The sequence below is a fragment of the Pagrus pagrus genome (assembly GCF_965226575.1).
Source record: "Pagrus pagrus genome assembly, chromosome: 10".
In the NCBI taxonomy this organism is placed as follows: domain Eukaryota; kingdom Metazoa; phylum Chordata; class Actinopteri; order Spariformes; family Sparidae; genus Pagrus; species Pagrus pagrus.
Genome location: NC_140194.1, coordinates 28,695,392 through 28,717,877, shown reverse-complemented (window position 1 = coordinate 28,717,877; position 22,486 = coordinate 28,695,392). Strand labels below are relative to the sequence as shown.

At 42.8% G+C, this 22,486-nt stretch overlaps 1 protein-coding gene across 1 annotated transcript; it reads left to right on the top strand.

Annotated features, from left to right (window-relative positions):
- Positions 1 to 328: 328 nt before the first annotated feature.
- slc38a8a (solute carrier family 38 member 8a) lies at positions 329 to 22,262 on the top strand. The gene is made up of 10 exons (XM_084363819.1): positions 329 to 722; positions 4,630 to 4,828; positions 8,449 to 8,605; positions 9,845 to 9,949; positions 11,087 to 11,144; positions 14,503 to 14,617; positions 18,505 to 18,652; positions 18,949 to 19,151; positions 19,253 to 19,304; positions 21,687 to 22,262. Exons 1-10 carry the CDS (start codon positions 519 to 521, stop codon positions 21,787 to 21,789), a joined length of 1,344 nt encoding a protein of 447 aa, XP_084219945.1. The 5' UTR covers positions 329 to 518; the 3' UTR covers positions 21,790 to 22,262.
- The last annotated feature ends 224 nt before the right edge of the window (positions 22,263 to 22,486 follow it).

Below are 22,486 nucleotides of genomic sequence, written 5' to 3'. Positions count from 1 at the left end.
TGGAATGTAAATATCATCCTATGTCACACCTCAGGCAGAGAGAATTGCCCCTCATGTCCTGCTGGACATATCATGTTGTTAATTTTGTTATGACACGCAGAGTTAAGTTATAGTAAAGTTGGAGCATTTACATTCAAACAACAGTCATAGAAGCTTTTGAAGTGTGGTACATTTCACTTCATCTTCCTGTGCCACTATTCTTATTCTCATTAAAAATTTAATCAAAAAAGTAGCATTAAAAGAAGTCCCCTGTGGTTCTCTCTGAGGGGTTCAGTACAGTTTCCGAGCAGCACCTGAAGGCAGCAGCGGCAGCAGCAGCGGCGGCGGCCCTCCATCAGGCCCACCCCTCCCTCCTCCCTCCACCCGGCTCACCTTGCTCAGTGAGCGGCCCGGCCCACAGAGCACAGCGCGGTGGCGTGCCCGCGAAGTGTTTCAGAGCTGAGCGGCAGCCCGCGTGGCTCTGTATGTATGTAGCCTGTAAGCGAGCGCGTGCGTCAGTGTGAACCGCCGGTCCGAGCATGGAGGAGTTAGCCAGAGAGAGCATCAGTCTGCTGGCTTCAGCCTCAGCCAAGCCCCCGCTGGACGTGACCGCCGGGCCTCGGCTCGGCTCAATGGGGGCCATTTTCATCATGCTGAAATCCGCCCTGGGCGCCGGCCTCCTCAACTTCCCCTGGGCCTTCGAGCGAGCCGGGGGCATCCGCAGCGCATTCACCGTGGAGCTGGTGGGCATTTCCTTTCTATCATATCTATAAGAATGAGATTATAATAAGATATTTCTTCACTGTTGCTGGGTTCTGGCAGAGCTCTCACATGTTGATTCAGCTAAACCGTTTTTTTAAAGGTTATTTATCAAAGATTGAAAATAACTTTTAACATCTATTTCTGAAAGTTTGTTGTAGGGGTGGTGCATCTTATCTGCAGAGGGATGAGGTCCACTGAGATCAATTAAGGAGATTGTGATCAGTTCCACCTGACAGGAGAGGCCACGTTAGATTTGACCTCAGCACCTTTTAGATTCACTTTATTCTTATCAGTGTGGCTTTTCCTCTCCTGCTCAACATGGTTCTCCAGTCTGTCACTCACACCACTCCAAAATTGAAATTGTTTTGGGAATTATTAATTAGGATTAAATCTGAAACCAGAATTTATTGTGCTCAACCTTGTCCCTCCAGTCGGGCATCACTTTGACCCTGTCTATTGACTTGAACCTCTCTTATTGTCATGTGTAAGAAGTTCCCAGACTACACACAAATCCCAGCAGATTTTCCCTTTTCTTTTCCCTCGGCTTTCGCCCATGTGGTCGATGGGAATCCTGCTGAGGAAACCTGTGCACTCTAGTTTTGAGTGGAATGGAGAAACTCAATTGCAATCCTGTTCAGTTCTTTTCTTCTTTCTTTTTTTTTTTTAGTCTCCAGATGAAATCACTGACAAATGTTATCACCTGGTGTCCTTGCCTGACCTGGTTGTCCTTCTCTCTTACATTTAATGGATAAATCACCAGTCGGGTGAAACAGAGGGGTTCCATTAATATTTCAGTTCCTGTCTGTTCTGTCCGAAAAATATTCAGTTCAATGTTTCAGCGTCTTTGCTGCTACTTCCTTATCATTTGTCTCCGTGCAGACCTTTTTGCAAAATAAGACTTGAATGTGTTTAAATATAAACTGTGTGTGTCCTCTATGTTGTGTCAGTTTGGTTGTCACATAGTGAGGTTTTCTCCAGGCTTGCAGACTGATTTCACAACCCTATGATTTAATTCTTAAGTCCTCTAATTCCAAAGCTGGTTGGGAATTAAATTAAATGAGTGGATAATCTGATCCAGAAACTGAGTTTTTGTCAACTAATTAACTAATTTAATAATTTGATTTGTTGATTGATTTGTTACATTTTTTAAATTTAATAATGAATTCCATATTTATAATATTTTACCTCTAGGGGGCGTAAAATATCATAACAAGCTGACAGATTCAGAGCCACTCACTTTTATAAAATTGTTTAAAATTGTTTCAACGTCATCATTTGCTGAATTCGACTGTTCTACAACTTTTCTACTGGTAGCCTACACGAAGGAAAATGAAATGAGTTAATTTAAAAACATAATACAGCAACATTTCAAATCTCTGAAATTAAATCTAAAATAAGTTGTATATATATAAAATAAGGAGATATGACTCGACGTCAGTCATAATGGCGATACTTGGTGAGACTAATATTTTTGGAGGTGGTACATGGTGAATTAGCATTCATTTAGTGTCATGTTTCAAGCTACCCCACAAATATTAAATCCAGTAATGTTTTGGTCTCCACATACTCCTGAGAAAAATGTCTTTCTTGCGGCTAAATGTTTGACTAGCTTGATTGCTAAGTTGCTAACTTTGTCTGTGTGCTTTTTAGTTTTTTACTGTAGATTTATCAGAGCTTTTTTGTTGAATACAAATGTCTTCAGGTAGTTGGATAAGAAAGGTGAAACTGAACAATAGAATTAATGTGCTGTGAAACCAAAGCAGTTAGCTTTAATAGGCTAAGAAGCTAACACATCTTCACAGGTCCATGGAGGTGTATAGAAGCCACAGCAATAACAACAGCTATAATAATTTAAATATTAATACATTGCATCCCTTGTTGTTATATACAGTGTCCCTATAAGTCACCCCTTTCACACTATAGGCCTTTTTCAGGGCAGACATTTTGGCTCGTCAAAGCAGGAACAACATAGGTGTGACCAATAACGTTAATGATGGCTCCAAACCATTAAGTATCCAGATAAGTCACGTCAGTGAGTGAGTGAGCATTAACAATACCAGAGCCCTGGAGCAAGCTCAGCTAAATGGAATGAAGCCACCATTAACGTAATAAATTACACCTGTGCTTGTCTGGTCAAAATGTCTGCTGTGAAAAGGGTCTATAATAGATTGCTAATTTGCTGTATTTTTGTATTCTTTTAAATGAAATCAAATACTACAGACATTGGGAGTGTTGTTCAGACAAAATAAGCAATTTGATCAAATTAATCAGTATTATTGAAAATGCAATATTATGAGGTGCAATAAACTGCAGGAGCTCTTTTTTAACAGAGATCAAATTTGTCACAACATACCATTATAATTAAAGCATTGTGGAGCTAAAGAGGTGTCCTAGTCTACTAATCATATTTTCCAGACACGACATGCTTGTTTGATACAGACCTAGCAAATGTCACTTCATCATTTTAATATTATTTTTCTGTAAATATGAAAAAGAAAAATGACTATTCCCATTAAAATTGTGGTTTCATTGCAATAGCTGACAAAATAATCCAGTGTTTTTTTTCTTTTTCTTTTTTTAGCCGTCAGCCCTAAATTTGATGCACCATGTGCTTTGTGAACTTCACAATTAAAAAAACATAATAGCTTGATTAACTGATACTGAAAATACTAATTAATTAAATGAGAGAATGGGGTCATAAGATGTCGGCTCTTTGACCCTTCAGTACTCAGACACACACCACTCTCTTCCGAAATTACTCCTCTCTTGGATCAGGTCTTGATTTGGGATGATGCCATTGTCTAAAGAAATGTACTTTATATTCACATGTTTAATCAATATCAGCATTAAAAGTTGGCATTGCACTATCTCTGCTGATGCCAGTAAACATTTAGCTCGTTGTGCACTATTAAAGCGCTATGAAGTGGTTTTCCTCCTATAATCCCATAAAATGTCCTGGATAGTGTAATTGGTGCTAAACGAGGTCAAGGACCTGAATCTGAAGTTTTTTTTCTGTACTTCCCGATTTGGCCCGGCCTCCCCATTACACTGCAATGATTCCAAATATTTGACTGGACACTTGACAGCAACTTTAGAGCTTAATTGGACCATGAACTTTTGTAGTTTGTGTCTGAACTTGCTCTTTTGACACTCCTCCAAAGTCACTCCCAGGTGTTTTCCCCACAGATCCCCTTTAGACCTTATTAGCATAATTGCTGTCATTTGTATGTCCATGTTGTAAAGACTAAGTCCAGACTTTGACCTTCTAGCTGTTCAGCAGGGATCAATAACCCTGAAGGATGCCTCCTCTCTCTGGTGTTTTATCCTCTCTCTGTTTAGGTTTTGTAACTGGTCTTATAGTTGTTTTTTGAGGTGACTCTTTATCTTCCACACCTCTGATAAGAGTTCAATGAGTCAGTGCCTCTTATCAGCATTTTATCCCAGAAGACACTGACATTTATCCTGATATGTAGCAGGGATGGAGGGGTAACCCCCTGAGGTATGAAGGTAATTGCTTGGCACTCTTGTGTAAAAGTTTAAAAGGTTTGACCAGAAAGTTTAGGTTGGTCACAAATGGCCATCCTCTCCCCTTTTGATGTGATGTTATGGCAGCTGTTGAAAATAAGAGCCAGAATCAGGTAATGTGTTGAAATTGGCCCTTTCAGTTCGTCTGTATTCTTTTCCTTGCATCCAGAGCAAGCATAAGTAAAGGCACAAGGGTACACAAAAGACATGTCTCAGTCATAGTAGGGCTGGAGAATGTAACAATATTATATTGTTATTGAGATATGAGTCTGTATGATCTTAGATCATTTTATTAAATGTTGTTCAAATTAGAGCTAAACCAATCTCCTGGCTACATCATTTGCCTTTCCTTTGTCCACTCAGGTCTCCCTGGTGTTCCTGGTCAGTGGTCTGATTATCCTGGGATACTCTTCGTCCATCAGTGGCCAGTGCACCTACCAGGCGGTGGTGAAAGAGGTGTGCGGGCCAGCCATCGGTCAGCTGTGTGAGATCTGCTTCGTCTTCAACCTCTTCATGATCTCTGTGGCCTTTCTGGTTATAGTGGATGACCAGTTGGAGAAGTGTGAGTTTGAGACTCGGCCGTGGATGCAAATTGCACTGAGAACAGATTTGTACTTTTTTGTAAAATCCTTTTTAGCTTCATTGATATTCATTATTTTGCTGAGAAACCTATTTGAGTTTCAACAGACCATCTTTCTGAAATAACCTTGCATGGCAGCCTCTGCCATCAGTGTATGAATGTGTGCGCTTTGAGTGGTCAGCAGACTGGAAAAGCACTATAGAAATGCAAGTCCATTTACCTATGATGGAATCCATCAACCAATTTGCCATGGTTCTGTTATTTCTGTCTCCTTTTATTTTTGTTCTATGGGTTTTGTGTTGTCTTTTGCCGTTTCCCTCCTGTGTTCTTGTGTTCTTGAGCTCCTCCCCAGCCTGCTTTTCCATCCTCACCTGCCGTGCATCAACTTTGTTTGCCCTGCCCTTCTCCCAGTGTTCTTTCCCAGCCCATCAGCTTCTTTCCTGCTCTTTTGTTCTTCCCGTCATTCTCCTCACCTGTGCTTCTCCACCTCGCTTCACCTGCACCTCATTCCCTTATTGGTTTAGTTTGTATTTTAGTCCAGTCATTAGTTCAGTCTTGGTCGAGTCGTCTGTTGTGTTTGCTTGTTCCTGTTGACCTGTTCCCCCTGGTATTTTGGAATTAAGTTTTTCAACTGTTCTGCCTGCCTGCCATTTCTTGCATTTAGGTCTGATTTCTTTGCTCTCAGGCTGACCGAATAACTCACTAGCCGTTGCCTCGGCAGAGACTTACCTACCTGGTCTCCAGCTTTTCATCCACCCTAGTTACTGTGATGATGGCTCCATACATTTTTCCGTTCCCTCCATGAGGAAACCCAGCTCTGGCCACAAGGCTGATGGCAGTTCACTGGAGTCTTTGTAGTGTGAGGTTACAATCCAAGCCTCCAAGCCTAAGCCCCAGGTTCTCAGCTACCAGCCCAGGCCCCAGCCCCAGGTTTCCAGCTACCAGCCCAGTTCTCGGCATATAGTTCCCAGCTTCCACTCAGCAGCTTTGCCTTGTTTGATTAGGCTTAGGTTGGTGAGCCTGCTGCCTCCTTTTCCTTAATCGACAAGCCATCAGCCTGCCAACCTCCTGCCCATTCCAGTTCCTGTGTCGGCTAGCCACAGGCCTGCTAGTCTCTTGCCAGCTCAAGCATCTGTGTCTGCTAACCTCCAACCATTTCCTGTTACCAAGCTGGCTAGCTCCTTGCCAGATTCTGTCTGCGACAAATCCCAGAAGTCTTCTTTCTGGGGGACCTGCCTGGCTTTCACAACGGCCCCCACACGACAGAGACAGGTAATACAGGTAATGTCAAGGTTTTGCTGTCATCCAGCCACCTGTTCTTGGCAACCAGTTCTCTGCCAGATCCTGCCCTAGAGCCACCTCTAGTTCCCCATCAGTGGCCCAGTTGTCTGCTGTTCCTGGGTAGGTCAACATCTCTCCAGTCCATGGCTCGATCAGTGCCTCTCCTGCCTCTGGTCCTCCGTCAGTGGCCTGGTCAACTCGTGCCTCTGGTTCTTTGTCAGTGGCTTGGTTGACTCCTGCCTCTGGTTCTCTGTTGGCGGCTTGGTCGACTCCTGCCTTTGGTTCTCCATCAACGGCCCTCTACTGTTCCTGCTTGATGGGGTCCCAGCCAGTGCCTCTGTTGTTCCTGGGTGGGTCAACGTCCTTCCAGTCCCTCAGTCAGTTGACGCCTCTTCTACTTCTGGTTTCCCAATGACAGCCCAGTTGACTGCTGTTCCTGTGTCGGGGGTCCTGATTGGGTCCTGATTGGGTCCTGCCTATGGTTTTCAGTCATCAGTCTGGCCAACACCTGCTTCAGTCCTCAGCCATCCATCCCTGCTGACCAATAGCTGGACTACATTAAAAACATGAGTCAGCAGCCACTGCTGTTCCTGTGTCCGGGGTCCCGACCAATGCCTCTGCTGTTCCTGTGTCTGGTGTCCCAGCACCTCCTATTGTTCCTGGGCCGGTTGATGCCTCTCGTGCCTCTGGTTCTCCGTTGGTGACTTGGTTGACTCCTGCCTCTGGTTCTCTGTTGGTGGCAACTGCTGTTTCTGCGTCAGGAGCCCCAGCCGGTGCCTCTGTTTTTCCTGGGTCGGTCAACATCTCTCTAGTTCCTTCGTTGTTTGACACCTCTTCTGCCTCGTGTTCCCCATCAGCGGCCCAGTTGACTGCTGTTCCTGCGTCAGGGCTCCCGGTCGATGCCTGCCTCTAGTTCTCAGTCAGCAGTCTTGCCAACACCTACTCCAGACCCTCAGTTATCCATCCCTGCTGACCCATAGCCAGACTTCCAGACCATCAGTCAGTGGCCTTCACTTGTTCCCAGCCAGGCCTCCAGCTGCCCACCTCTGGCCCTGCCTCATGACCCAGTCCTGCTTCTTTGTCGCCAGCCTCCTGCTCTTGTTTTTAGCTAAGAGTCTTCTACCTTTGGTTCCCCATCAGCGGCCGGGTTGACCCCTGCCTCTGGCTCTTCATCAGCAGCCTGGTCCGACTCCAGATACTCTTCCTTAGTCGCACTTGAAACGTCAGACTCTGGTCCTGGTCTCCAGCTTCGTCAATAGCCTTCTGAGGGATTCAGTCTCCACTGCTGGCTTCCTGCCCCACCTCGTTATGGGCTCCATCTTTGCCATTGGCCTCCTGCCAAGCCCTTAATGCGGTCCCGCCTCTACTGCCAGCCTCACCCTGTGGGTTGCCCCACAGACCTGGGTCAGTTGACGCCCCTCCCGTCCCTAGGTCAGTCGACGCCCCTATAGTGCCTGGGTCACTCACTTCCTGGGTCTTTGTTGGCGCCCCAGCGGTCTCCAGCTCGTGGTTTCCCGTCCGCAGCCCGCTGACCTCAGCCCTGGACAGGTTAACCCCTCCTCTGGTTCTCCATCGCAGCCAAGTCGACTCCTGATCTTGTTCCTCCTGCCGCTCCAGTCCCTGGGTCTCCGTTGGCAGACCTGCCACTCCCACCACTACCACTTCCTGTGGTATTTTGGAATAATGTTCTGCAACTGATCTTCTTGCCTGCTATCTCTGGCATTTTGGTCTATCTTCTTTGCTCCAAACATGACACTTGTAGCAGCTTTTATGTGTGAGTGCCAGGTTAATGTCACAAACAGTCCAGGTCTTTGGGAAAAATATGTGACCTCTTTAATTGGAACTTGAACTTGATCACTTGTGGGGTTTTTTTTTGCTTATTTTTTGTTTGTGGACCAACTCGACTCTTTCTCTGGTCGATAAGGATCATTTTTATTCCACTTATGTTAGAGTGGATGGATCCTCTGTGACCTTGTTTGGCTTTTTCCTCCTCTCAGTTAAAGGGCAGATTTATGTCTGGTTTGTTCCATTGAGTTTAACCTAATGGTTCAGACTGTGCTGAAACAGCCAGGAATACCTGATACACAGATGGCGGTGCTGACTTGAGTATGGTCTGAAGCCTGTGTCTTTTTTTTTTTTCTTTTCTTTTTCCCCAATCCACGTCAGTCGCAGACTTATTTCCTGTCTATTGGACGGATACGGTTTACGTTCAAAATCTATTTTACTACAGCCTTTTCTATGCCTCCTACTGTTGGTCTGTACTCACTATATATGTGCTTGCATGTCATTTATGTGCGTGTGTTTTCTTGTTTACCTGTCAGTGTGCGGTTCCCTCTATGAGCTGGTAACTGGTTTATCCGAGTCAGAGATGCCGTACCACTTCTACACAGACCAGCGCTTCGCCCTGCTGCTGCTCTGCATCCTCCTCATCCTGCCACTGTCCATCCCCAAAGAGATCAGCATTCAGAAATACATCAGGTCAGATGTCCCATGCCACATGTGGGAGTGCATGTATGCATAGCCATTTGTTTGTCCACACACATGGTTTAGAAGTACAATATAGTAGTACAGAAGCAGTTAGTGTTTCCCTGTATCAGTTGCGATAGAATATTATTTCTGGTTTACACAATTCAAGTAATGTTTTATTCAATTAATTGTTTTACACAGTCATTATGAGTTATTTGTTTGTTCAGTCCGTATTGCAATAAACTGTCAATTAAACCAGTGAGGTCCAGCAAAGTCTGCACCTCAAGTGGACACTGTAAGTCTGCAGAAAGTTGAGATGAGGGCCCTTGTGGACTGAATGAAGTCTTGGTTTGGACAGTACTCCTGGACTCCTCGCAAAAGAGCGCTGACGTCTGGACATTCAGATGCAGCCATAGTTGCCACAGTCTGATTCCTAATAATTTTGGTGACTGCTTAGACTTTCACGTAGCTCCACCATCAGCTCAGATACGCTCTTTATCAACAGTTCAATGCATAACAAGGTAGCTTAGCAGGTAATGGCGAGAAATTAAAATTATATGTATATTAAGGAATATAAGTATATATAATTATATACATGGATATTCATACTCCCCTGAGGACAAACCCTATTCATTTTGGATGCTCCGTAACTTTTAATTAGTGCCACCTCAGCCCACTTCTGACCAAACTGGCTTGTCCTTTTTTCCCCATCACTACTGTTACTGGCAACATTGTAATGTAACATGTATTCCTAACACTTCATCCTCCCCCTCTTATCCCAACATAAATCAGGGCACCTTAACCCTCGCAATGAACGGACAAAATGGAGGGGTAGGGCTAAGTGGTAGGGGCAAGGTGTGTGTATTGCCCAATTATCTTGCCAGTATGTTGTTTCTTCTCTTACTTCAGGGTGAAATGAACATTGCAACCTCTAAAAGCTTGTGTAGCACTTTGACCTTGACATCTTTATAAGTATACAGTATGGTTTTAGATTAGTCTCACCTTGTCTTTGTTGTTTTAACCCACCTTTTGTTAATACTGAGGATGCTAGACTTTGTCCGTAGACATACAGTACACATGATACACAAAGCACAGCATACCTTAACTGTAGTCATGCACATGTGTATATGGATAACTGACTCCTGTGGTCAGTTTCCTGTAATGCACTCATCCGTTGCACTTTGACTTAACTGTGTCAGCGTTTGTCTGGTTTTTGTCTGAAGCAGGCATTTTGTCTCCGTCCTCTCACAGTGTTCTAGGCACTCTGGCTGCGACCTACCTGACCATCGCCATCATCATCAAATACCACACCACTCCTTCTGTTCTGGTTCGCATCACCCCTCTCTACACCAATGGGTATGTGTGTGTCTGTGTCTGTGTGTGTGTCTGTGTGTGTGTGGGAGAGGACAAATGATGGGATTCAGGGCTCCAAACAATCAGTCTGCTCCACTGGTCATAATGGCTGGTGAACTCAAATTAGTGTTGAGAGTAGATGTGTTTAGGTGCAGACACATGGATTCCATCAGGAATGCTATATTGTCCTCCTGTTAGTAGCATTTATTTTATGACATTTTGGGAACTTAATTTATTTGGTTTTTGCAGAGTAAAATGAGGTTATTAAATTATTTGTCCGTTACATACAGTATAAAGCTACAGCCAGATGGTTAGCTAAGCATAAAGACTGGTAGTAGGGGGACAAAGCTAGCTAAATCACATCTAATAATTTTTTACTCTTTATGTTATGATTCTAACATCTTAATTGATGAGCTTTAGACAAGCTGGTAGGTGAATTATGTTACCTTTGGGCAGAGCCAAGCTAGCTGTTCCCCCGTTTCCAGTCTTTATGCAAAGCTAAGCTAACTGTATGTTTGCTGTAGGTCCAGTCTGGAGCTGACGATTCTATTACAAAATTAATGTCTGTAATATACGTTTAGCAGTCCATATTCACTCTTGTCTGCATGACTGAAGCAAAGTGTATAATTTACCTTAAAGCCTCAGTAATTTTGGTGGAAATTAGGAAAGGAAAAACGGGGAAATTGTTATAACTAAATGCTAAACAGGTTTATATGCATCTTTTTTTTTAAAGTAAAGTTTTGTCTTTGAGGCTGTCTTTCCTGTGTTATAGATGCACTTAATCACCGGAGCAAGTTTGTGTTCTGGTGTTGCTTCCAGGATATATGACTGTCACGAGTGTTATCCATAAATCTCCTTTCAATCCAGGCCACCAGGACAGACGAAGTAGATCAAACCACTGTGCTCGCTCCTCTCCTTGAACCTGTGTCACTGCTTAGACACTCTGTCTGGCTCACTGGCTTACCCTGGCTGCTCTTGTCAGCAGTGCACCTGTGATTGACAGATGAACTCTATGGCGAAGTGTCTCTAAATGGCACGGCATTATGAATGGTGCCCTAATAATGGCTCGTTTCTTCTTCTTCTCGTGGCATTTGTGGTCTTCAGAGAATGACTCTTGTGTGTCATCCTGTCTGTGTGCAGGATCAGCTCCTGGGCCTCCATGTTCAGCGTCATCCCGACCATCTGCTTTGGTTTCCAAGTGAGTGCAACCATTTGAAATGTGTTCATGTAGCACCCTTTGAGACTTTAACATGTGTTTGGAACATCATGATGTGGTAAGGCTGGAGGCCACTGAGTGTGCAGCCGTGTGTGGGAAGGTTTATGTATGCATGTATGCGTGCTTCACAGCAGGGCAAACTGCTCAGTTATGACTGCAAAATTACAAAGTAATGCATGAGGCTACATTAAAAAGCAATTACCTATCAAGTAATTAAGAGATATTTCTCAACAGTAGTAGCAAGCCTTGCTGGTAGTTTGGGTTTACGGTATTTGTCCAGGTCTGTCTCAGAACAATGAACAACACTTTCATTTCATTTGTGGTGATCAAACAATGAGAAGTTGAATTTTAAAAATGAAACGGCTACTTTTCTTTCGCGAAATCAGTAGTGGAGCCTTTGTTGGCCAAACACCCAGTGTGCAGGCTCAGCAAAGACATGGGGCACACGTCGCAGGTCCAGATGTCAGTAGTAAAGCTGATCACCTGCACGTCTTTCAGCCTACATGACATGTATGTTCCCTCACTGTCTCATAAAGTTTGGGGAGAGCAGTTTTTTCGTGCTGTTTCGCCTGATGCAGCTTCAAATGCTTTATAAGGTTGCTGGTGTTGAAATTGGCGATACTCGTGCCACCCCTCCAAATTACAGCCTTGCATACTGAACATGTCGCTGTTTTACTGGTGGGGTTATCCAGAGTAGAATATTGCTAGCTGACATGTTGCTGGCTCCGTCTGACTCATGTGAAATCAATTTCTACATTGCTGCTCTAAAAAACCCTAGCAGTGGATATAAATGGCTGGTTTGTCAAATCACATAGATGTAAATCCCGGGGGGGTAAGGGGGATTTCACGACCCACATCCTGGGAAAATATATTTCTCCCCAGTACATCACTGTAAACACAGCTACCAGTGTTTGCAGTATTCATCTTTTGCTTTTCTTATCTGGCAGAGTGTTGGAGTTGGACCACTACATTTGGTGTCCTCTTCAAGTTGCGCTTGAAACATTTCATGTAGTCCCCCTTCCCCTTTAAAGGTGATATTTGATTTTCCGCCCATACAGAATTTTTCAGATCAGTTTAAAAGACTGTCTATGACTATCTCAACTTCATAAATACTTCATGTACATAGAGTCCCTGTGCTGCCAGCAGACACATAGAAACACTTTGCAAACGTACAAAAAAAAGAAAAGAAAAATGGCATGCATGTGACACCGCTGCCACAACTTAATTCTAGGTGAAACACTGAAAACACAATATACATTCACACTAACACATAGACCCAAGATTTCAAGTTTTTTTTAAATGCTTTCAGAATGTTGCACGAAAAGTGATTGAAGTAGTGGAAAAACGCCAACAGCAGCTTAAGTGGTGCTGGAGACTGGTAAACATGTGTATACTGTGTTACTGCCATATTCTGGTTTGATTCCATCTCGGACCTTTGTTGAAGTGTTTCTATGTTTTTCTATGTCTATTATTTCTATCTGATACAGGTACAATGCCAGAAAAAGGAGAGCTTGTCTCCACCCCCCTTTGCTTACCACTGTGTAATGTGGATATGATCGATGGATTGTCTGTTTCATAAAGTTAATTAAAAAAATAGCAGCGCACACTTCTCCAAGCTTCAGCTATATAACAGGTGCACATTACAGGCAAGAATCAAAAGATGAACAAAACTTTGGCACTCACAGAGAACAGGTCTGTTTACTTATTGTGGGCAATAACTAAGACGACCTGTTCCCTGTGAGTTTTTATTTTTGCAAAGTTGAAAAAATTGTCAGATGCAGATCCAGTTCTGATGTGTGAGAAGTAAATTGCCAATTATCATATAAAACAATCATATTCTCTGTTTTTTCATTCATTTATCTTAACCTCATTAATAAAGTTGCTGGTTCACGCAACCTCATTGTGATGACAGGAGCCCAGGGAGTCACTGTCCATGGCTGAAGATGTAAACTGTTCAATGAGCTGCTGGCATGTAGATTTTGTTACCTTTGAACAGAAGCAGGCTAGCTGTTTCCTCCTGTTTCCAGTCTTCATGCTAAGCTAATGACCTGCTGGCTGTAGCTTCATCGTGGTATGTATCGTCTCATCTAACTTCCAGTGAGATGTGAATATGTCAGTCTGTTAAATTAAACTTGGGGCTTGCAGTAACCTTCAGCCATGGGCTGTGCTCACAAGGGTCAATGTGGTTCAGGTCACACTTCCTGCTCCCGACATCTTTGCATGTTAAATTGCATACAGCAGGGCAGGACTGGGAAACACATCAGTGGAGAAGGAATGAGCTAAAGAAATGTGTCCATGTCTATGCTTTAATCCAGACCTGACTGTTAACAGTTTCCACTGGAGCTACTTTCTACAGAACAAATGGTAAAGTACAATCACTTAATCCCAAAAAATCTCAGAAGCTTTACAAATAAAACCAGACTTATCTGCATAGTGAGACTGAGAAAAATGAGAAAATGATTTTTGAAGTGGTGTATTTTGACTTTTAGAACAGTGGCAGACATTGAAGTGATGCAGAGTTTGTTTTTTCAGTCATTTTTCAGGATCTAGACTTTCTCGGGAGTGTTTCAGTGCAGTGTAAAGGTCAGCAGGCTGCTGCAGCCCGGAGCCGCTGTGCTCCGCAGGATCTCTGCAGAGTGAGCTTTTCATATTTGATAGCAGGGGTAGGGTACAGGAAAAAGATCATTCTGTCAGTCTAAAGCAGGACAGACTGATGTGTAACTTCCCAAGTTGCCAAGGTAACCCCTGAGGGATGCTGGCGGGATCTAATAAAAGGAGGAGGAAAGTGAGAGAGGACTGATGCATGTCCTCTCATACAAACACACTGAGGGACACGCTCCCTCAGGGTGAGTGATTGCACTGTGAAGGGTTGAAAAGAGAGCTGATGAGATCCGGAGGAGAGAAGAGGAGAGGAGAGGAGGAGGAGGGGGAGGCAGGAACAGGGACGCTAGATTTGAAACCAGGCGATGGCAGCTGGGATCAAGTGGGGACAAGAGTCTGTATCCTGACCTCTGTGATGCTTTAGCTCGACCCAGTGTGCCACTCGCAGCCCGAAGCCTTCATTTAATTCCCCATCTCCTCTCAGTACATCACACGCGGCACAGAGATCAGAGATAATAAGACCTTTGGATCCTCGCCTTCCTCTGTGAGCTCCAAACTGATGAGAAAAATCCAAGGTTGGCGGTTAGAGAGGCAATCTGTCCGACCAACACCTGTCCCTACTCGTCTGTCAGATCTGTATTTTGTCTCCTTGCTTTAGCCAAAGAAGTCTTTATCCCCTGCATTGAGTGCACACGTTTGGATGTTTCAGTTTACTGTCTTGTCTGTGTGTTTGTTCCAGTGCCACGAGGCGTCCATCGCCATCTACAGCAGCATGGAGAACCAGCGGCTCTCTCATTGGGTCTTCATCTCTGTGGTTTCCATGATCTTCTGTCTCGTCATCTACTCGCTCACAGGTTCTTCTTCCACTCTCTTCTTCTTATAATACACCTAATTTCTCTCCATGCATCTCCAGTGCAGTATCGACAGCAGAGGAAACATCAGGAGGGAATAAAAAGTGTGTTTTGATCCAGAGAAGTCTCTTCCACAGGAATGATTGGACTGCTTCTTCCCTTTTAATGCTGTGTGAAGTGAGGTGAAGTGAGCAGCATACTTTGGAGGTCACAGGCAGTTTTGTCCTCATGAACAAGATTTTGAGATGCTCTAGTGTGTCTGGTCCACTGCTTCAGTCCAAACTGACATATCTCAGCATCTAGTATATGTGTTGCAGTGACATTTTCTGTAGATATTCAAGGTCTCCAGACACTGAATCGTAATGACTTTGCTGCTGATCCCCTGACATTTCCTCCAGCGCCACCCGGAGGCTGACATTTGTGGTTCAGAGTGAAATGTCTCGACACCTATAGAATGAGTTCTCATAAAATCTGGACATTCGAGTCCCCCTCAGGATGAAGTATAATAACTTTGGTGATCCTTTAACTTTTCATCCAGTTCCAGTCATCGGATCTCAAACTTTGTTTTATGGCAAAATACTTTTCCCATCAAGTTCCCTTATTGCAGTCTGTCATTCCTTTAATACATTAACTGTAAGTCTTTGATTAACGTATCTAAAGGATGCCCAAGTCATAAAAAAGTCAGATTTTCCTACTTCTGACGTTCAACTTCCTGAACCAAAATCTTTACACAAGTGTACACAGAACTGAACAGTAAGCAGTGCATTCTCCTCACGTATATAACCCAAATAGAGGGAGAAAACGATATATAAGGTAACACACCATGAGGGCATTATACATATATTTTATGCCACTGTAATGCTTGGAAATGTATCTTAATATTCAAATAGCCTGCCTAATACAAATACATCCTGCCCCCTCCCTATAGACCACATGTCTCAAATGTCAAACTGCTGTCTCCCAGGCTACGAGTCCTATAAACATAGAGATTGTGCCTCACACAGCTGCTAACATGGCTGTAGGTCCTCTTTAAGGTGTGTCCCAAATCCACACTACATACTCATGTGGTTCATACAGCTTTAGTTGTTGTGGGAGAATCAACAGTTCACTCAGAAAGTAAACTAACTAAATGATATACTGTATACTAGGGGTAGACCCATTACTGGTCTGGCTGATTATTGGGGCCATTTTTCCGATTATCGGTATCAGTGATTTTTATGTCTGATTGCTGATAAAATAGATAGATAGTGGTCACCCGTCTGTGGTTTCAGTGTCCACAACACTAGTAATAGTCGATCAGCACTGAATAATCAGATTTTGCAAGGTAACTAGTAGCTAAAGTTATCAAGTAAAAGGAGTGAAAGTATTAAGTAACAGAAAATGGAAATACTGAAGCAAAGTAAATTGTTGTTATTCTCGACTTTGAGACTAAGATTTTTATCTTTCCTGTAAATGTATATCTGTTCCAGTTATCAATTATCCGTCTTCCTGGTTATTAATAATTGGTATCGGTGTCGGCTTTGAAATAACCACATCAGTTGACTAACCTACCGCATACAGTTAGCATGGGGTTTGGATGAAACTTTACTCTTTTGATAACTCTCATTGAGAAATGTTTAAAGGATAAGTTCTAACTCTAACAGGACACAGTATTGAAAGGGTACAAATAAGAAGATAAGACAAACAATTGTTTTTTTTTACAGAAACAGAGCTACTTTTCCCATATTCTGTAGGAAACAGATCATTAAAGCTGTCTTTTTATCTGTCCTGGATTATGGTGATGTTATCTATAGACATGCCTCTGTCTCCACTCTTACTCCACTAGACTTGGGCTGCGTCCCAATACTCGCACTTCCCCTCAAAATCAGCCCTAGCCCTTGGTTTTGCGCGTTCCCGCGGAGGGGTAGGGTGTCCCAAACTTCAAGACGAGTAAGGGAAGTGCTGTTTAGCCCTTAAAATCCCCACTTAATTTGAAGGGCCGTGCGATGCACACTTCAAATTGAGGGGAAGACTGACATAACTCATAATCGCAACTCACAACTGTTTCCATCATGTTTTGTTGCATAAACATTGTATATTCATGACATTAATCAAATTTCACCGTTTCCATAAGGAATTTTAAAATCGATATCATGATACGAATAAAAATGTGTGGGTTTTCATCCACACGTTTTATTATTGTTTTGATTCCCAGCTCCCGCGCGGTCAATCTATGCAAGAGAACCGCAGGAATAGTTAACTATACTTTTCCCACAAGCCCCACATTCAAATAACCTGCCTGTCATATCAGAATATAAAAATAATTAAAACTATTATTATTATTATTATTATTACAACAACAACAACAACAACAGCTGATGACACTGCGTGATGTTTTTGTTTTTGATCGACATACCTGAAAATAATCGAACAGGAGAAGAAGGTGGCGAGGGCGTCTCCTGTTTCCCGTGTTTCTTCTCCGTTGATTTGTAGGACGGAGGTAAATGAAAACAGCCAAAGAAATTGGCAACACCACTACTCTTTTTCGAACGAGTGCTTGAAGCCTACGTCGACGATACGCGTGACGTATTTGAAGACGTCTGTTACGCTAATATGCATGCAGTGGTGTACCAATTCGAAGGTGACATTCCCTACCCCTCAACACCTGTCCCTTCATCATTGAGGGGAATCTATCTAGCGAGTGCACTTGAAACCAAGGGGTAAGGTTAAGGGAGGAGAATTGGGATTGGGCCTTGGTTTATCACTCCACCCTCAGATTCATTACTGGTGACTGTTACTCCACTCATCAAAGTTCCCTGGGTAAACACTACATTTGGGAAAACTGCTTTCAGTTTCAGAGCTCCATACACTTGGAACATTTTACAACGTACATTTAAACTTGATATAGTTATACCTATAGGTCAGTTTAAGACTATGATTACAAACTACTCAGCATTTGAATGTAACTGTTTTTAACTACGTGCTGTCCTGTATGGTTGACTGCCATTTATCTTTTATGCACCTCTGTTTGATTTGTGTTTTGTCATGTTTGCTTGCAGTTTATCATTTTCAAGCACTTTTTTTCTGTTTAATTTGTATTCTGTCACATTGCTTCTTATCTGTTATCATTTTTATGTACCCATTCTGTTTATTCGCTCTGTGATTATGTTCGTTTCTGTTTATCACATTTTTGCACCAATTCTGTTTTATTTGTGCTTAAATGAGTGCTTGCCCTCAATGATTTTTGGGGGATTTAAATAAAGGTTGAATGAATGAATGAATGAATGAATGAAAAGTTCACCCAAAAATGAAGTCATTATCTGCTCTCCCCCATGCTGATGGAAAGTTGGGTGAAGATTTGTAGTTTACAAAACATCTCTGGAGCTTTGCAGCAAAACAGGGTTGCAGCATTTCTCCTAAATGACTGAAGTCAGGAACTTTTTTTAAAATATAAAAAAAACTACAAAAAAAAAAAAAAAAATCGTAAAATGGCTCCAAACAGCTAATCCAAGTGTCTGGAAGCTCTGAGACCCCAAATTGATTTGAAAAGATGTTATTTACACCTTCTTTAATGACAGCAGACTTTCCATCCACAAGGCGGTGAGTAGATAACGACTGAATATACATTTTTGTGTGAAGATTTCCTCAAAGATGTTTTAAGCTGCTCCACTATACACAATCCATTTAGCTTAGTTAATGTCCCCAACAATAAAAACGGTTGCATGCATGAGTCATGTTTAAACAGGTATGTTGCTCCAACTTATCATGCCACCATGTTTGTGCTGAGTCAGCTCACTTGGCCATTGTCTGTGAGTGAAAATGTCAGTTTTTCCATTTGGCATCAGACACACTGTATTTTCTGCAGATGGATAAGGGATTAAGGAAACGCTATCCTCCTCCCTCTGTTGCAGGGGTTTATGGGTACCTGACATTTGGAAAGGATGTGAAGGCGGACATTCTGATGTCATACACCGGCGATGACATTCTGATGCTCATTGCCAGGCTGCTGTTTGGAATCTCCATCATCACCATCTATCCCATCATCCTGCTGCTGGGCAGGTCAGAGACACTTCAGTTGAATCTTTGAAAAAAGACTCAATCAGTGTCACTATTTCACTTTAACCAAATCACCCAAAGTCATCTGAAATGTTGAGATACAGTTCAAGTCTATTACACAGTAAGTCGTATTTACACAAAATTTGGCCAGATGTGGACACAGGACTGCAAGAACACCTCAGACCTCTTTACATTCTCTGCCTTAGTCACAATGTTTATTTTAGACAATTTTTTGGCAGCTTAAAGACTTTCTGTAGAAACACTAACGGATCAAAAACACACCCGTTCCTGCTCATCAGATCAGTGATCCAGGACCCCCTCTTGAGCTGGTGGCGGAGGCGTGACGGCATTGCCATGGTGGAGTTTGAGAGCCGCAGCCGCTATGTGCTGACAGTCCTGTGGATAATGGTGACACTGCTCATAGCCATGTTTGTACCTGACATCAGCAAGGTCATCAGTGTCATTGGAGGGATCAGCGCCTTCTTCATCTTTATCTTTCCAGGTAACACTCATTATTTATTATTATTATTATTTATTATTCGCTCATATTCTCTGGTATCCCCTTGTGTTGCAACTCTTAAACCCTGTGATGTGTTTGAACAGGACTGTGTCTGATGTTTGCCATGCAGTCTGAGCCAGTGTCCTTGAAGACCAGGTGAGACAACACTTCATTTAAATGTTAATTTATTGTAAATATACGTCTGGCTGAGAGCCCAAAATAATACTTGCACACAAAGACAGAATTAAGTGTAATAAGTTGAACTGTTGAGTGGGTGTTCAGCAGTTTGTTCCATTGACTTGAAAAATAGCAGACAGGAGCCAGAATGAAGCTCAAAGTGGGCTGTACCAGCCAACCTGGATAATCAAAAATAGGCAAAGAAGTGGAGCGTGACTGGACCTGAGACGGGCCAGATGACTGTTTACTGTAACGCACCCACCTAGCTTCAAAACTCCAAGCTAGCAAAGGCTGACAATCTAGCTCTGTTCACTCACTTTGCGTTATTCGTTTGAGTTTGATCACTGGATCATTTGAGTTTTAACGCAGGTTTATTCGCCCCTAACTGCCAGAATACCTTACAATACATTAGCTCTAAGAAAACAAGAAACCGCAGGCATCGTGTGTGTGTTTGTTTTTTTTGTTCTGTTTAATGTTAGCTCTCACCAGAGACTTCAGATCTTTCTGCTGTCCTCCAGTGCTTTTTTCTTTTTCCCCCCATCTCCTCTTTGTACATACAAAAAGTAATGTAGATGTCCCCTCAATGCAGCAGTCAAATAAGAGCCAATTACAGTACATTACTGTGGATTTCAGCACCTCGTAGCAACAGACAGGTTGAGAGGCAAAGCTCTGGGCTCTGCCGATTGCCGTCTCCTCCAGAGCACAGCAACAGCCAAGTGGATTCTTGGTCCTAAACTCTCAGAAAAGTGTTGTTCGCTCTGGTAATGGTGGGTCTGAGAATAAAGTCTTCCTGTAAGTTGACCTCTGTTTGTCCATCCAGATGCTTTGACTAATGTACAGACATAGCAAATGTATGTCAGAAGTCTTACAAGCACATGATTGTGGGCTGTCGGCACACGTTACTGTAGACAGTAAGTGCTTTAAAATGAGCCGCGGCTGAAAGATTAAACTGTAATGTGCAGATCACTGATGTTTTGTCACATTTATTCTTGCCTGAGGACTTCAGTGCTCCACAGTTAATGGGCTTCCTGTAGTGAACCTTCAGGGCAGATTGGCAGGAATTTACTGAGCACATTTATGCTCCACTGAGATGAACCCTTTTGTGATTTGACCTCATGACTTTTCCTCCAGTGCTACCCTCTCTGCTGTAATTATAAGTTCTCCTCCACTGCTGCTGAGTTTCTACAAACTACAGCATCAGTAAATCATCAGTATGTTGCATCATGACATACAGTTTAGGTCAATTGTGGACTCGGGCATGAGAGGGTTGTCTGTCTCCAAGTAATACCCCTGTGATTGACTGGTGACCAGAGTGAACTCCGCCTCTTGCCCAAGGTCAGCTGTGATTGGTTCCAGCCCCTTGCCACCCGCCAAAGGACCAGCAGGTCTAGCTATTGGATAGAAGCATGCTCAAGGCTTCTTCCTGGAAGAGATGAAACGTCTACTGAGAATCTTCACCAGCACTCATACTTAAATTTAGGTTGTTTACTAAGAAAAGTTTACATGCTGTCATGTTCAAAAACACATCATTTTCCTCATACTGTCCATTGCTGCAGCACCTGCTCTGATTGGTCGGCTCTCACAGGCCTGAACGGGCACTGTCCAACATGCTTCTGCATCAGCTCTGGTGGTGTTTTTGCTGAGGGCGGCGTCTGTATAGATGTGGCATCACAGCATTACGGAAGTCCTGACTGCTCGTTTAAAGACAGTTTCTGAATACAGGCCGTGCACAGTCTTTCGTGGATTTAGCAATTTGATACTTTCACAATATTTCTGCATCACCTCGACCTCCTTTATAATCAAAAAGACATGGAAATCTCACTTTCGAAGAAATGTGACCTTTTAAGGGGCCAGTAAGAGATGTGTGCAGAGAGAGATGATGTAGAGTTTCAACTCCTCTCAGGCTCTTACTTTATTCTTCCTATAATCAAATATGACATTTTTGTGTGTGAATATGTGCAACGCCATGGATGACTATGAATGGAAAGTTGTCTCAAGCAGTGCACCATTATCTGGCAGGCTTTGGGAGGCATTAAGAACAACTATAAACACACATTTAAAAGAATTATATTATTTGCCAAAATGTAAATAAATAAAGTGGCTCATGACTCATCAACTCCATAATCGCTTTAAAACTATGGCCGCGAGATATGGCCTTAAAACATTTTTTTGCAGTACTTATAAGCTACATCGTGATACGCGATATGTATCCTGATATTTTGAAACCTTATACCTCATTAATATTGTAAATATTAAAATTCTGACTTTTGATATTTTTGATAAGTATTAGTCTGTTCTGTTTAGTGCAACCTTAAAACCCACCCAAACACTGAAACTGTACTTGTATCCTGTCCTCTCCAGAGTGATCCTCACAGTCTGGGGAGCGGTCACCCTGCTTTGCGGAGCTTTCATCTTCGGCCAGAGCACCACCATCGCCGTCATGCAGCTCCTCGGAAAGATCTGACCATTCCTCCACCCTCACTGACTAGATCTTAACCTGTACCTGTGGCTAAAATGAAGAGCCTTAAACTGATGGTGGGCATGGAGTTATGAACACGTTGTCAGTTTTTATTTCCTCAGTCATGTTCTTGAACACTATTTCACACAATATTCATTATCAGCAGTGTAACTCCAGCTGTGATCATTTGAACAACCTGCATATGAGATTATTTGACAAGAGGCCAGATTGGGATTATTTACAACACCTGTTGTGTATCTACTGCAGAGCCATATGAGACTGAGTAGACAGAGGTCGCTGGTTGGAGCCACAAGGGATGGGGACAGATTTCTGTACATGTATATTTGGATGTGTGTATATAAGTCTTGTTTTGTGTGTTTAAAAAAAAAAGCCACATTCTTATATGTGATAAGTATGTAAAGTAGTCATGCTACGGAGTTAATGAAAAGATAACTGAATTAAATAATTTTTATATGAAACCTTTTGTTGCGTGTCTGTTTTATTGGACGTGGGAAATAAAACCACAGATGGGTAACTTGTTTGGATATATCCACTTTTTTGCCCTCCAACTCTTAGTTCCACAAGTAACCATTATGTTTACAAGGGCACCTACATAAAGTTTAAGGATTCAGGAGACACTTTGAGTCTCTAGTGAAGGTCACTAATAGTGTATCCCACACCCATACATCATCTACACAGTACA